Below are 15,735 nucleotides of genomic sequence, written 5' to 3'. Positions count from 1 at the left end.
AGTCAGCTGCTTTGACTGTGTTGTTGTTATTATTTTTTTATGTGCACTGATTTGCAGGTGCATTTGGAGGTCTGAGGTTGAAGACAGAAATCGTTCTCAATTGCTCTCCACCTCATGTTTTAAGATAAGGTCTCTCACTAAATCTGATGTTCTCACTGTTTCATGTAGACTGGGCTCCTCCTGTCTTATCCCCCACAGCACCTGGGTTACAGGTGTACATTGCCATGCCTGGCTTTTTATGTGGATACTTTTGTTGTTGTTGTTGTTGTTGTTGTTGTTGTTACCGTGTTGGCTTTAGGGATCAAATCCAGGTAATTAAACTTGGCATTGGGTACTTTTATCCACTAAGCCATTTCATTGCTTCTCGCCCATCTCTTTAAACAAATTATTTATTTTTGTTTTTATGTACTTACATCATTTCCATTCTCCCCTTTCCTATGTAACTCCCATCTCCTGTTCTCTTTCAAATTCATAGCCTCTTTATTTGTTGTTATATACTCTAGTTCCATCTGGTACATCTGCAACAGAACTTCTGCACCTAAGACTTAGAGATCAGTGTAGAAGAGGGGATGGGAAGGCTGTAAGAGCCAGAGGAATGGGGAGTTCGTTGTGAGACTTTGTCTCTTAGAAATGTTAGAAGCTCTGCCCGCAAAGTCTCACCTATGTGGCTGCCTAAATATTACCTGAACAAGGACAGCACTAATAGATACACTAACATGGATGGGGAGAGCTCAGTAGCCCTCAGCCCTAGAAGAGGAGTTACTCTCTGATAGTGAGAGAAATAGTCTTCCCCAGAGTAGAGCAAACCAATTGGTTGTCTAATATCAGATGGTCATCCCTGAAAAAAAATGATTAGGGGCTCCTTAAAATAATGCCCTTGTTTTTCAGGGTGACGACGATGCTTACCTGTGTATCCGCGAAGATCAGACAGTGTATATACAGCCTTCCTATTTGACAGGGCGAAGTTATCCTGTGATGGAATCCAGGGTGAGTGTGAACATGCTGGGAACACACTTGGTTGGTCCTCCTTCCTGCTATGTGGCTGCCACCTATGTGACTGTGTGTGTGTGGCCAGCCCCTCAGTTAACCTCGCCCAGACAAGGGCCCGGCAGTGGCATTCTTCTCTGAATTATCTCCAAGAAACATTCCATACTTAAAAAAGTACAAGGCGAAGTTCTTTGTCAGGAAACAATCAGTTATTGCTTACGTCACTTAAATTCTTTTCATTACATCTTGTCGAAAGTACAAGGCGAAGTTCTTTGTCAGGAAACAATCAGTTATGGCTTACGTCACTTAAATTCTTTTCATTACATCTTGTCGAAAAGTATTTTGTGGCTTATTGACATGATCAGCCCCTTCCCCAAAGCTTATAGGACAGTTTTATAAGATGAGGCTTGAGAGAAGGGTGCCCCATGGTTCAGTCCCCAGAACTGCAGAAACTGGGCTTGGAGGCATATGCCAGTGATGCTTTCACTCTATGGGTGGAGCTCCAGGGTCAAAGGTCAAGATCAGCACCACCACCACCACCACCACCCTAACCCATGATATCCACGCCTTTAATCTCAGCACTCAGGGAGGCAGGTGGATCTCTGTGAGTTTGAGGCTAGCCTGGCCTACAGAGTGAGGTTCAGGATAGCCAGAGCTGTTACACAGAGAAACCCTGTCTTGAAAAACCAAACTAAAAAAACAAAACAAAAAAAAAAAAGAAGAAGAAAGAAAAGAAAAAAAAAAGGTTCGAGAGGCCTGGAGAGGTAGCTCAGCCATTATGAGCACTCACTGCTCTTGCAGAGGATCCCGGTTATGATCCCAGCACCCATGTGGTGGTTCACAACTTTCTGTAGCTCTAGTTCCAGGGAATCCAATGTCCTCTTCTGACATCTGTGGGCACCAGGCATTCGCATACCTATATGCAGGTTAAACACTCATACACATAGAGGAACATAAGTAAATCCTAAAGGGTATGGATAGTTTTAAGATCACTATTCGTTACGTAGAGAGTTCAAGGCTAGCCTGAACTACACCTTCTCCCAAAAACAGTCAATCAAACAAACAGCTAAACTTCTGTTAGTTACAGAAGTGGTTCATGGCTAGTGGGAAGGAAGAACCCATGTAAGCCCTGGTGCCCAGGTGGCTGCCTTGCTTCCCTCTTGCTGGCACCTGTGCCAATGAGGAGTATTATTATTGTTTTCTAGGAAAGTTGACAAGCAAATGTGCTATGAAGGCACAGTGGCCCTTCCTTAATGTCACAGTGAATGAAGTGTGGCTGGGCAGTGGCTTTCCTCCATGATACCACTGCTACCGTGCCCAGCTTTCCTGAGGTCAACTTCCTCAGAAGCCTGGAACTCTTGCCTGGATGCCTGCTGCCTGCTGGCTTCCAGGGCATTCTTCAGTGTTTCTGTTGGTGTGCTGGGTTAGCACATCTGCTAGATTTTCCAGCCTGGGTGGAGGAACTGGGGAGATCCGGCTCAGAGTGAAAAATAACGTTTGCCAAGTGACATAAAGATAAACTGGAATAATTAAAAAAAAAACCCTTGGTGTTCTTTGATGGGGAAAACTAAGGAAGGACACTGAAGATAAAACGTGCTCCTCCAACCTCAGAGAAAGGAAATGGAGCAGGCCAGGGTTTTGAGCATATCTTGCTTTTAGCGAATTTTTGAAAAGAGCTGAGAAGCTCTTATGTTGTAGGGGACCCTCGAGGATATGGCCTGGAGGCTGGTGGATGGTGTCATACAGTGTTCATTCAGAAGAAACATCACCCTTCCTGGGGTTAAGAACAGATTTGTGTTAAACGAAAGCTACTACATCTTCCTAGCAGAAGGAGCCGCTCACGACGGTAAGCACTCGGGTTAAATCTATCTTTGCACCTTGTTTTTCTCTCTTCCTTTTCCCTCTCCTTTGTAGATACCACTACAGTTGCCCATTTAAAGGTGTGGAAGGGGTGCTCCTTGGATTTTAAGTTAAGCGTCTGGCTGTGTTTCATACAGAGAATGTCAGTCAGGTTACAAGGCAGCATGGCTTATGATTTCAATGGCTCCTGCCTTGTGCAATGGATTTGAACCAGAACTGTAAGCGCCTTGTAAGATGTATGTCTTTGGGCTTTGCTCCACTTTCCTAGGAACAGTGCCTTTTGGATTGTTGTAAGAAATACCAGCTCTGGTGGGACAGTCTGTGTAAGCTGGATCTGGTCTCCCTGGACATGAGCTTCTCCAGGGGGTGCAGTAAGAGCCCAGGCAGCCATTCAGACTAGCAGGGGTTGCATCTGGTTGCTCTGCTGCGGTCATTTCCTATCATGCACCTTCCTGTATGGAAGTAAAATGGGTACCCTGTGGTCCCAGTGTACTTTAGGAATCTGAATCTTTAGTTTTAGTTTTCTTTGGTTGGTTGTTTTGTTTTGAGGCAGAGTCTCGCTATATAGCCCTGAGTGGCCTCCATGAAACTTTTTGTAGATCAGTCTAGCCTTGAACTCATAGAGATCCATCCATTTCTGTCTGTCAAGGGCTGGGATTAAAAGCATGCACCGCCACAAAGAGCCTCATCTTCATTTTCGTAAACAGTGTCTTCAGTAGCAGCAGCTTTGCCATCTTGTTTATTTCTAACATTGTTTGTGACTTCTGTGGTTTGAGTCACCAAACACTTAATTGAGTCTATTGATATTTCCTTCCTGATTTTCTAGACTACTGATTTAGTTTGGCTCTCTGTTGCTCTGACCAAAAGCACCCACAGGGGACAAAAGGTTCTGTTTGACAGGTTACTGTCCATCTTCAAAAGGAGCCAAGGTGGGAGCTTGAGGCAGGAACTGAGGCAAAGATTGGGGAGGAACACTGCTTCCTCTGCCTTGCTCAGCTTCTTATATATCCCAGACTGCCAGCCTAGGGATGGCACTGCTCATGGTGGCCTGGGCCCTGCCACATCAACCATCAAGCAAGAAAATGACTCATAGACATGTCCAAAGACCAATCAGATGGTGGCAATTCCTCAGCTGAGATTCCTGGTGACAACAGCTTGTAGCAAGTTGATAAAAACTAACCAGTGTGGTTACATCTTGTTGTTTTAACTAAACCACAAATTAAATGGTCACCTCAATACTTGATCTTTACTTTGATTGCATCCAAGTGTTTTGAGGTGTTTTTAGTGTTAGCATCTCTAAAAAGGCCTTTGGTTTTAGTTTTGATTTCCTGTTTAAACCAATAGCTTACACAATAGTTTCAGTGCTGGAGAGATGGATGGCTTAGTATCGAGAGCAGTCCTGCTCTTCCAGAGGACCTGGGTTCAATTCCCAGCACCGACATGGCAGCTCACAACTGTCTATAACTCCAGTTCCAGGGGATCTGACACTCTCACATCAATGTACATAGGAAAAAGAATAAATTATTTAAAAAATAGTGCTGTATCTGGCTGGATCATCTTTCCTCTTTTTATTTTTTTCATTTTGTTATACAGATAGTATAACCTATATCCTTCACAGATTTTTAAAAATTTAGTTATTTCAATTATTATTATTATTATTAGTGTGTATGCAGGTATACCCATGGTGATCTTGTGGCAGTCAGGGGAGAACTTTGCTGAGTCAGTTTTCTCCTCCAGGGCACCAGGTTTGCACTGCCAAGTTCTTTTACCTGCTACAACAGCTCACAAGCCCCATCCTTTTGAAATGTCTGTGACCTAGTCTGTTGCCTGATATCTAGCATTTGTTTTCAATAAAAGTTTATGGATCATTAAGTTTCTTAACTATTTTTGTACTTAAATACTTTTCTAAAAATATGTTTGCATATTCTGTAATTTATTCTGTTCTAGTGATGGATGTTTAGTTTACATTTTCTTTTTAAGTAACATAAAAACGTTGTTATGAATATTCTTGTGCCTATATTTTTGGCTCAAAATTACTCTGCAGAAGAGGAGAAAGAAAGGTAGTAAGAGTCTTCCATGACGTCAAGGAAGCAGCAAGCAGCATCCTCCAGACACAATAGGGCCGATGTGCGTATGAACTCACCGAGCCAGTGATAGCATGCACAGGACTTGCCCATGTTCAAACCAGACAAAACCCCAGCAAGGAGAAGGGGAAATGGACATGGAGTCCTGTTTCTAACCACAAAGCTATTTGCAATTCATACCTTCTGGGAAAGGGAAGATAGATTTTCTCCAATACAGTGTTACTGGGCACATCAATCAGATGCTAGGGTTTAAAGAGTTATTTTACCTGTGTAGTAGGGGACACATATATGCACATATTTGGAATAATTCCTTCTTTTCCTGCTTTGATTTTATGTGCAACAAATAGTAATAAAAGACACAAATAAGGCCATCCATGGTGGTGTATGCCTTTAATCCCAGCACTAAGGAGGTGGCGGCAGGGCAGGGGCAAGTGGATCTCTATGAGTTCAAGACTAGCCCTTGAACATAGTGAGACCCACTTGCAAAAAACAAAACAAACTAAAACCCCCCAAAAACATGAAAGAAAGGAAAAAAGGGGGAAAAGATAATAATTTTTTTTTCAGTTTAAAAGTAATTGTTTTCACTTTCTTTTCTGTTATTTCACGTGTATGGGTATTTTTCTTGCATGTGTGTCTTAGAGGTTAGAAGAGGATGTCAGGTTCCCAGGTCCTCTGCAAGAGTAAGTGCCCTTAAACACTGAGCCAATTCTCCAGCTCTTCCCTCCATTTCTTATTCGAGACTATGATCTGTTCCTCAGACCCAGTCCGAACTGACCATCTGGCAAATTCTATTTCATCAGAATGCTTTTCCTTGTCTGTTCGTTGTCTTTCTAGGCCCAGTGTCTGTTAGCATGTCCGAGGATTTCAGAATGCAGGCGTGGTTAGAGGGTTGTAGCTTTAGAATGTACCTGCCACTGTGCGAGAATTACACTGAGTTTTCAGTAACGTCATCAGCCGTTATTTTGACATTGTTTGATCTGTTAACTGCACACGCTGGTTCTTCTCGCTTTAACTCTTCCGTTCCCAGTCCTCGTTTAGATTCACCTGGTGGTTAGCTAAATTACTTCCTTGATTTTCAGGAAAGCCACGTGTTCTCGAAAATATATCTTTATGTTGCTTTTACCTGTGAATGTCAACTCTTCCTATCTGATTGTTTTTCATTACTGTAAAACATTTCCTTTATGTTCTGTGTCCGCCTCTCAGGCCGAATTTTTAGGCACTCTCAGCAACCTTTGATAACGTACGAAAAATACGATGTGACAGGCACTCCAAAGAACGTAGGAGGATCCCACTCTTCATCCCTTTTAAAGGCACATGGTGAGTGAACAGAACAGCGTTGTTACATTTTATGGGATACACTAACCAACGAGCTGGCATTGGCTGGATCAGGAACGAGGGGGAGGGGGCAGGAGTCAAGGAGTCACTTAGCAAATTGGCATGATTCTTCTATCTTTTTTTTTTTTTTTTTGGTTTTTCTGAAATAGGGTTTTCCTGTAGTTTTAGAGCCTGTCTTGGACCTAGCTCTTGTAGACCAGGCTGGCCTCCAACTCACTGAGATCCACCTGCCTCAGCCTTCCAAATGCTGGGATTAAAGGCATGTGCCACCATTGCCTGGTGATTCTTTTATCTTTAAACAACGTTTTCAGGCAGATTGTCCCTCTGAATGTTTGTCAATTTTTATTAAAAGTGAGAAAGAGATCTAATTCAGTGGTCTGAACCCCGACCCATTAAAATCAACAGTGGAAAAATTTTAAACTCATCCAGGTTGAGTATTACTGGATTAATTAAGTTAATGCTTTTGAATCCTTGATTTTTGTCTTTTTTAATTAAAATAAATGCTAATTAGAAAGCAGTGTGTGGTTTTGGTTGTTTAGTAGTTTCTTTCTTGTGTTAGTATTTCAGCACAGGAAGTACGCGGTGCAGTGCTTAGATATTTGGATAAGTGGGAGAGTGTTGGCTTGGACCAAAGGCTCTCCTGTGCTTTGGGTCTACCAATGAAAGTTGATTCTACTTGCCGAGTGCACCGGCTCATGATGAAAAGAGAGGATTGAAAAGCAGGGCAGCCGTGCAAACTGTACCATTACAACATGTAGTCCCTTGACATTCTCCAGAGTTCTCTTCACAGAGGTGGCTTTCCACGACTGTCACCGCAGCTCACCTTGAAAGCCACTTTCCCATCTTCAGCTGGATTCTGCTCCCGCTGCACCTCCAGTTGGGCAGGAATTAGATCCAGAAGTCATGTGTCCTTTTGTCCATCCTTTGTTGTTTAGAGTAAGACTACTGGAGAAGAAAGCTGCAGGCGGGACTGTCAGAAAGAAGGTCAAGAACACAGTTGCTGTGGCCAAGCTATTTGAGCGCTCTGTGCCTTTGTTTCCCCATCAGTCAGCTGGGGACAATATAAATACCCATGAACAGTGGCAAAGACCATTTGACTAATATGTGTAAAACATTTGGTGTACCTCATACCTGCTAGGGTATCTTGTGGACTGTTAGCATCAGCAGTGGAGGTATAATAAGAACTATGATATATTGTGGGTTTTTTTTTGTGGGGGAGGGAATTATTTTTTCTATCTCTTGAATGTAGTTTGCTGGTTGTTTATATTTTCTGCAGCAGCTTACTCTGTGATGTGAGTGACTGTACCTTTCCCTCCCGTAGGTGCCTTAATGTCTGTGGCATGGATGACCACAGTTAGCATAGGAGTACTGGTTGCCCGGTTCTTCAGATCTGTGTGGTCCAAAGCCTTCTTCTTTGGTGAAGCAGCTTGGTTTCAGGTTAGTAATAGAAAAGGCTTAAAACTATTTATTTCCATGGTATTCAAACACTGTGACGTGAAGTCTGTGTGTGTGTGTGTGTGTGTGTGTGTGTGCGCACGCGCTCATGTGCGTGAGCACACATAGATGTGTGGGCATGTGTGTGTGAGGACAACTTTTGGGAGTCAGTTTTCTTCCACCGTATGGGTGCTGGGATCGCTCAGGTTGTCAGGTTACACAGCAAATCCATTTACTTACTGATCCATCTCACTGGCCCATGTGTTTTTTTTTTTCCCTTTTCTCAATTACAGCTATTTCAGGTCTTAGATCCATTCCCCTCCCCCCAGTTTCCTAAGCACCTAAGAACTAATGTAAGATTCTTTACAGAGTCTGGTTTCTTGATGAGTGGGCTGGATTGGAGAACATGTTAGGGTCAAATGATCCTTCCTTACCCTTAGGTTTGTAGTGGGAGAAGCTGAGAGGGATTAGCTCACTGCTCTAGGTCAGTTTGAGTCAAGGAGGTCTGGAAAGCTGAGGAAGGAAATGCTGGTGCTCGCCGCATGTCTGTCCTCTGCTTGGTGAGCCCCTGAGAGCTGGAATCTCCCTATTTAACAGTCAAGAGCATCTGATGATGTGTGGGATAAGAAACAGGAAGTGCTCTTTTCCATGCTGAGCCATCCTGTGGATGGGGAGTTGGGGTTCTACAGAACACGGTGAGGGTCAACAACCAGGAAGGCTGGCCAGCCTTATCTTCATGGGCAGGAGACTGTGGGTATTCGCACATGTACTGAGCCATCAGTCAGGGTGTGGCATGACATTGCACACACCTGTGTCTAAGAAAAAGGGAGGAGTCCTGACCTCATCAGAGCACACCCTTCACTTCTCCTGGCCATAGAAACAGCTCTTGAGGTTCCTCTTATTTTAACCTCATTTCTCTTCTTAGTTGACAGGGTTGCCTATTTTATTTATTCTCTTTAAGAATACTTTCTAAAAATTATTGTATTATTACTTTTTGTGTGTGTGTGGGTGTTTTGCTTGCATGTAAGTCTGTATTTCATGTATGCCTGGTGCCTGAAAAGGCCGGAAGAGAGTGTTTGGGTCCCTTGAAACTGGAGTTATAGATAGTTGTGAGGAACTGTGTGGGTGCTGGGAATTGAACCTGGGTCCTCTGCAAAAGCAGCCGGTGCTCTTAACCACTAAGCCATCTCTCCAGTCCTTATTGATTCGATTTTTTTTTTGCTATGTGCCCATTCTGTCCATCCCTGCCTGTGAGCTCTCATGCCTATTTCTTTCTCCTCCAACCTGCACTGTAGATTTCCCAGTTAGAAGACCATGCTCTTTATCAGTCCAACTCCTCTATTGCCTTTATTCTTTGAAATGTATGTATGCATGCATGTATGCATATGTGTGTGTGGGGGAGGATATGTATGCATTCATGTGGTCACTCATGATGTGATGTGGGAGTGTGTGTACCTTAGTGAGCTTGTGTCGAGGTCAAAGGACAGTTTTGTGGCATCGATTCTCTCTTTACAAAGCAGTGGGCTTTGTGTGTGAGGTCTCCATTCCGGCTGCTGTGAGGAGACAGCCTACCAGGAACTGAATTCACATCGTCAGGCTTGTTCACCAAGTGCCTCTACCCACTGAGCCAACTTGTCCATCCTTCCGCTGTTCCTAAACATACACTGTTGATATGTGGATATGTTAGTGACAGTCACACATCGACAGAAACTTCTAGGGTCTACTCTGTATCATGTAGAGTAACCTTGTCCTGGAATAAATTCTGGCTTACACCAGCTGTCCGATACATAACAATGCCCATTTCATTCTTAATATTTTCTTGATTTTCCACAAAGAATTATACGTTCCATATAACGTTCATTTATTGTCTCTGATTATACTATAAGCCCTGCAGGATGCAGTGTTTTGCATCTTCTTGCTGTCCTTCTGCACATGGCATAGCACTCTGCATGGTGACAGAGCTTCATCCATGCCTGTGGAAGAAAATGAAGGCCTTGGCAAGTAAGCGTGTTTTGTGTGTGGTATCCGTTTCTGCCGTAGGGAGCAGGCGAAGCTTTAGTGAGCCCCTCTGAGTGAGGAGATGGCAGTGCAGAGTTTTCTTTAGTTTAATGGCCTATGACATTTTATTTTGATTGTTTTGATGTAAGCGGGATGTATGGCTTCAGTGAATCTCCCATGAGTGCCCTGCTGTGATACCAGATGTCTTTTATGAAGTGAGCCGTCTTCTCACCCTGCCGTCTCCCCTTGCAGGTGCACCGGATGCTCATGCTCGCCACATCTGTGCTCACCTGCGTTGCTTTTGTTCTGCCTTTTGTGTACAGAGGAGGCTGGAGTCGGGTGAGGATGCCTTCAGCAGCAGGTTTCCCTATAAATCTGTTTTGATGTCAAGGCAGATTGCTGCTTTATTCTCAGAGGTGGATAATGAGACATTTCTGTGTGCATCCTATTTTCCTGTTTTTGAGTTATCTGATGACTTCACCTGGTTGGGGATTGGGACAGAAGGGAGACTGTGAATATAGATCGCTTGGTACTGGTATATTTTTAGGCTGTATTACATCTCATGCATTCCTTTAGTGAGTGTGTATTCCTTCTAGAATGTTGAGAAATTGAAGTATGAAGTCTAAAATTTATTATTTATGTATGCATTAATTTTTGAGTTAGGGTTTCTTCCTCCCTCCCTCCCTCCCTCCCTCCCTCCCTCCCTCCCTCCCTCTCCCTTCCTTCCTTCTTTCCTTCTTTCCTTCCTTCTTTCTTTCTTTCTTTCTTTCTTTCTTTCTTTCTTTCTTTCTTTCTTTCTTTCTTTCTTTTTGAGATAGGGTTTCTATGGCTGTCTTGAAACTTACTCTGTAGACCAGGTTGGCTTTGAACTGAGAGATCCGCCTGCATCTGCCTCCTGAGTGCTGGAATTAAAGGCGTGAGCTACCACAGTCAAGCTATTTTTGTTATTTTAATGATGTGTATGGGAATTTGTGAGGATCTGGGTAACTCCAGCACCAGAGGCAAGCATAGTGGTTGTGAGCTGCCCGATGTGGGTGCTGGGAACTCCTAACTGCTGAGCCATCTTTGCAGCCCAAGGGTGATGTCTAAGAAACAGGATCAATTGAAGTGGCTTTTTCTTACAGTTATCATTAAGTCAACAGAGAATTGCATCTCTACTGTATGATCAGTCTTGCTATATATATATCAAGTTTTTAAAAATTAATTAAGATATAATAATTATATTACATCCCCCTTCCTTTTCTTTCTTTCCTTTAACCCTTCCCATGTCTCCTCCCTCCAACTCTTCACATTTTCCCCTCCCTCCTCAAATTGGTGGCCTCTTTTTCTATGATTATCAGTTTTTTTCTTTCTCTCTCTCCACAAACATGAGTGTGTAACTATAACCTGCTGTGACCATTTATTGTTGCTGCGTATATATGACCTCAGGGTTGACCCTTTGTATTGGTTACCAATTAGGGGCCTCAACCCTGGGTGAGACTAATTCTCCCTCTCTCAGCTGTCATGAGTTGCCTGTGGCTCTTTATCTAGGGGTGGGGCTTTGTGACAGTTCCCTCTTCTGTGCTAGCATGCTTATTGTGTGGTGGTGCTCAAATCTCAGGCTAAGGGTATTTCTGTGTCGTTTCTAGGACACACGGCCTCCCAGCAGACTTCCTGGTGCTCTGGCTCTTGCAGTCATTCCATGCACAATGTATATGGTTTTTAAACTTGGTTTAACCTGACAGGAAAGACTGACTATTAACGATGCCCTTTTCAGCGTGCAGGGTACCACCCATACCTCGGCTGTACAGTGATGACTTTGGCTGTCCTTCAGCCTCTGCTAGCAACCTTCAGACCACCTTTACATGACCCAAGGTACAGACAGCTCTTCCTTATACACACCCTTCGTGTGTGCGTCACTAGATGGGCAACTACTTTCTTTTCAAGGTAGAAGCACTTTGCATTTGTAGCTCACAGTGATTGACTGTATTTACATTTAAGGACTTTAAAATGGGTTTCAGATACCTAGTTCCCTGGCAATAGGGAAATTGCATGCTTCTTATTCTCTTGGGGATAAATTGCTATTCCATCACTTTAAAGACTACCGACTGGCTCTTTATTTTGGTAGGAGGCAGGTGTTTAACTGGACTCACTGGAGTGTGGGGACGGCGGCTAGAATAATAGCAGGTAAGTGAGCACGGTGCCACTTACTCATATATAATTGTCGGTTGTTTACACCGAAGGTTGTAATTTGGCTTAAATGATTTTAGATGCATTAGTAATTGGAGTAATTGGTTGTTGAGGAGAAATCAGCCCGAAACATTGAAATCCAGAAAGTAATTTCTACAAGGAACTATTTAAGTCATTATTTAAAGCTAAAGTTTAAAAAAAAATGGCTTTAAAACTTTAAAACTCAGCCCTTTCTTTCCCATTTCCTCACATTTCCTTTGCAAGCAAATGAGACTATGATGATGGCCAAACACTCAGGCAGGGTAAGCGAGGGTCCCGGGGTGAGGAGGATGAAGTGCTCTGGTACAAGTCTGCCGGCTCCAGGCCATTTCTCTGCTGCCTGGACTTGGAGGGCTGATGGTCCCCAGAGGGCAGCTGGAATTACCTGACAAAGCCTTTCATTTCAGTACTGGGGAATCAGTACCCAGGGCCTCATCGCTGGAAGGCAAGCACACTACCACTGAGCTATGTCCTCAGGCCTTTTTAATCATTTTTTTTTTTTGAGACTAGGACTTACCAGTTTGTCAAGTCTAATCTTGACCTTGCTCTAGCTCAGGCAGTCCTTGAGCTTGTGACCTCCCTGCCTCAGCGCCCCCCCCCCCCCCGCAACCTCCCCCTCGACATCAAATATCTTCTGTTGATTCCAAGGGAGCCACCTCTCACCTATATATATATATTCTATTGCTTGTAGGATTAAGTGCAGGACGGGAAGGGCAACAGTCATTTCTTCATTTCTCCCTCTTTGCTTCATTGCAGAATCACATTTCTGGAAATGTTAGGCACCTTTGTTGTTGTTATTGGTGTTGGGTATTGAAGCCAGAGCTTTATGCCTGCTGGCTAGTCCTCTACCCCTGAGCTACCTCCCTGGTTCGTGGGTGCTTTCTTAACAGTGGTTAGATCATCATTTCCTATTTTGTCTTATGTCGTCTTACACTAAGGAAGGCCAGATTCTCTCAGCCCTAAAGATTATTCTTTTCATAAATGTTTAATGTATTCTAATTAATCTGTAATGCATCAATTATTCTTTTCACTGGGCACTGTATTTGAGCACTGCCCCCTCTTTGTCTACATAGTGGCAGCAATGTTCCTAGGAATGGATTTACCGGGGCTGAATCTCCCCAGTCCACAGAAGACCTATGCCATGATGGGGTTTGTGGTCTGGCACATCGGGACCGAGGTGCTTCTGGAGATACATGCTTATCGGCTCTCTCGAAAAGGTAACCTGCTTGGAAAAGCTCTACTGTGGGCTGGAGGGATGGTGCAGGGTACGTGCTTGCCACTGCAAGCATCAGGATCTGAGTTCAAATCTCCAGCAGCCACATGAAAAACCGGGCATGGTCATGTGTGTCTGTAACCCTAGTGCTGTGCAGGAATGGAGACAGGAGGATGGCTGGGATTTGCTGGCTGCCAGCCTCACCCCAAGTTCAGGGAGAGATGTTGACTGAAGGAAATAAGGCAGAGAGTCTCCATGTGTGCTTGCACATGGCTCATGTGCAAACACATGCATGCACATACACATATGTGCACGCCCACCCCACCCCACCCAGGTACAGAAAGTTTGCAACACTTAGTAGCTTGAAAAGCAGAAAATTGGGGTGTTTTAGGATTCAGGTTTTATCTTATTCTTTTGACAACCAGTTGACTTGTGTATCACCGTTGTTCTTGACAGTGGAGATACTGGACGATGATAGAATTCAGATCCTCCAGTCACTAACTGTCGCCGAAGCAGAGGTGAGCTTCTCCTCTCTTGTTGATTGACACAAACCTTAATGATGGTGCTTTCTGCTAAATCTCAGTTTTTATTTCAGGGTCATGTTTTTAAGAAGGCGGTGTTGGCGATTTACATATGTGGGAATGTGACTTTCCTCATGGTATTCTTATCTGCAATCAACCAAGTATGAGCAAGTGAAGACTGTTTTTTTCTTGTTTGTTTGTTTGTTTTTTGATGGGCCTGGGTCATAATTATCAAAACAAGGAGACCGGGGCTCACGTTGACTACCTGGAATATGTTTTAATTTGGAAGACCCATGGGCACTGTGAGAGAAGATTTCTGAAGTCTGGTCTATGCAGATTCTATCCAGCTAGGCCGTTCAGCCTGTGCACTGATGTCAGTCCAGTCTTTTTGTGTGTTCTTCTGCACCTTAAAAGGAACACTGTACTCGAGGTGACATGACTGTCGATTTGAAACACACACCAGATTTGAAACAGTAAACTGGAATGATTAGCAAATGAAGATAATTATCTCAGGCAAAGGATCAATGGGATTGTGTCTTTGGGAATGAGACAGGTTTTGTGTAGCCCAGTCTGGCTTCCAGTTGGCTGTGTAACCAAGGGTAACCCTGAACCTATATTCCTGCCTTGGCTTCTGGGTGTGGGATTATAGGTGTGTGCCACTATATCTGGTCTTAAGGGGACTGTAACTTTCATGGCAGCGCTACTGTGGGTACTGAAAAGAAAGCATGGTGTTGACTAGTTTGTTCAGAGATCTTAGATTTTTAAAATTTGTTGCTACGCTTTGTTGTTTTTATGAGCACACACACACACCAAACAAAGTAAACCTACAAGAACAAAACGTTTCCAGTCCAAGGTGGGGATGTTTTCTTTGCTGTGTGTGTTCCATCCCTCCTGGTTAAAGGCGGAGGTGTGGTTGATTTATATCTCAGTGTACATTTCACTAGCTTTTCATTATATTATGAATATGAAATTTCCTTTGTTAGCAGTGAGATACAGTAGGCATCTTCTGCTTAGAGATACCATTTCTTTTTTCATCCGTGGAGCTGAAACGGCATTTTGTTTGGTTTCAGCTCTAAGATTAGTCCTTCTGGGAGAGAGAGATCAAATCATGGATTTCACATTTGCGAAAACTCAGCCTTGTGAGCGTGTCCGGCAGGTGTTCTCGTCTCTGGTGAAGATGAAATAATAAGGATGGGTTCCTTCCGAACCTCCCTGGTGCTCTAGGAATTCAGCACTGGCAGAGCTGTTTTCCTTTCTCCTCATTTCTCTCAGTGTTTGCTATGAGGCCTTATAGCCAGTGGGTGGCGCTGTGATACCGGAGGACTCATTTGTTCAGACCACTTTAATCACTTTGGTTTTTTTCCTTTTTTTTTTTTTTTTAATATGGGGCTATTTTCTTACACGCTACGGCAACTTTTTTTTCTTTTCTTTTTGGGTTGGGGAAATAGGTGCGAGAAACTTAAATTAGTGACTGGTGCTATTACATTCTGACTTAATTTTTTAAATTATTTTTAGTGACTGATATTTTCTTTCATATTCCTCCAACCCTGTAGCAAATGAAGATAATTTCCTTGGGCAAGGGAAACAAGCAAAATTGGACACTTAAAATAAAATAATTGGGAAGGTATATTTTATTTCTTTGGACATTCTTTCTGATTATTATAAAATTTCTGCTTGGCCCCAGAACGCTATTTTTATCTCTGAGTAATGGATGACCTCAGCATCATATTTTTTATTTCTAACAAATAAAGTGAATTTTTTTCTTTTCATTTTTCCTTTACATAGATCTTAGTTAAAAAATAGCCTAGGAGACCAGCCTGGTCTACAGAGCTAGTTCCAGGACAGGCTCCAAAGCCACAGAGAAACCCTGCCTCGAAAAACCAAAAAAAAAAAAAAAAAAAAATAGCCTAGGGTTCAGGCCAGAATTTTATGTGTTCATGTTCAGTGAGTTCTGTGCTACAGTTTACACTATCTCCTGAGAATGTTTTTATTTCAAGAGAAAAAGGGCTGGAGAGGTAGTTCAGTTGTGCGATGCTTGAGCAGTGTATATGAGTCTTGGGTCCGTCCTAGCACTGGAGGAGCAGACATTCTCAGT

At 43.2% G+C, this 15,735-nt stretch overlaps 1 protein-coding gene across 1 annotated transcript in view; it reads left to right on the top strand.

The window, feature by feature from the left end:
* Nucleotides 1-15,515, top strand: part of Frrs1 (ferric chelate reductase 1) — a 39,176-nt gene extending 23,661 nt beyond the window's left edge. Inside the window, exons 7-16 of the mRNA XM_075981512.1 lie at nt 889-987; nt 2,686-2,833; nt 6,135-6,248; nt 7,588-7,703; nt 9,951-10,037; nt 11,455-11,552; nt 11,806-11,864; nt 12,980-13,123; nt 13,576-13,637; nt 13,715-15,515. Of these exons, the coding sequence (XP_075837627.1) occupies nt 889-987; nt 2,686-2,833; nt 6,135-6,248; nt 7,588-7,703; nt 9,951-10,037; nt 11,455-11,552; nt 11,806-11,864; nt 12,980-13,123; nt 13,576-13,637; nt 13,715-13,807 (1,020 nt within the window). The 3' untranslated portion in view covers nt 13,808-15,515. The remainder of the gene's footprint in view (nt 1-888; nt 988-2,685; nt 2,834-6,134; nt 6,249-7,587; nt 7,704-9,950; nt 10,038-11,454; nt 11,553-11,805; nt 11,865-12,979; nt 13,124-13,575; nt 13,638-13,714) is intronic.
* Nucleotides 15,516-15,735: the final 220 nt, after the last annotated feature.

The sequence above is a fragment of the Microtus pennsylvanicus genome, chromosome 7 (genome assembly GCF_037038515.1).
Source record: "Microtus pennsylvanicus isolate mMicPen1 chromosome 7, mMicPen1.hap1, whole genome shotgun sequence".
In the NCBI taxonomy this organism is placed as follows: domain Eukaryota; kingdom Metazoa; phylum Chordata; class Mammalia; order Rodentia; family Cricetidae; genus Microtus; species Microtus pennsylvanicus.
The sequence above is the reverse complement of the archived record's forward strand: the minus strand, read 5'-3'. Positions and strand labels throughout refer to the sequence as shown.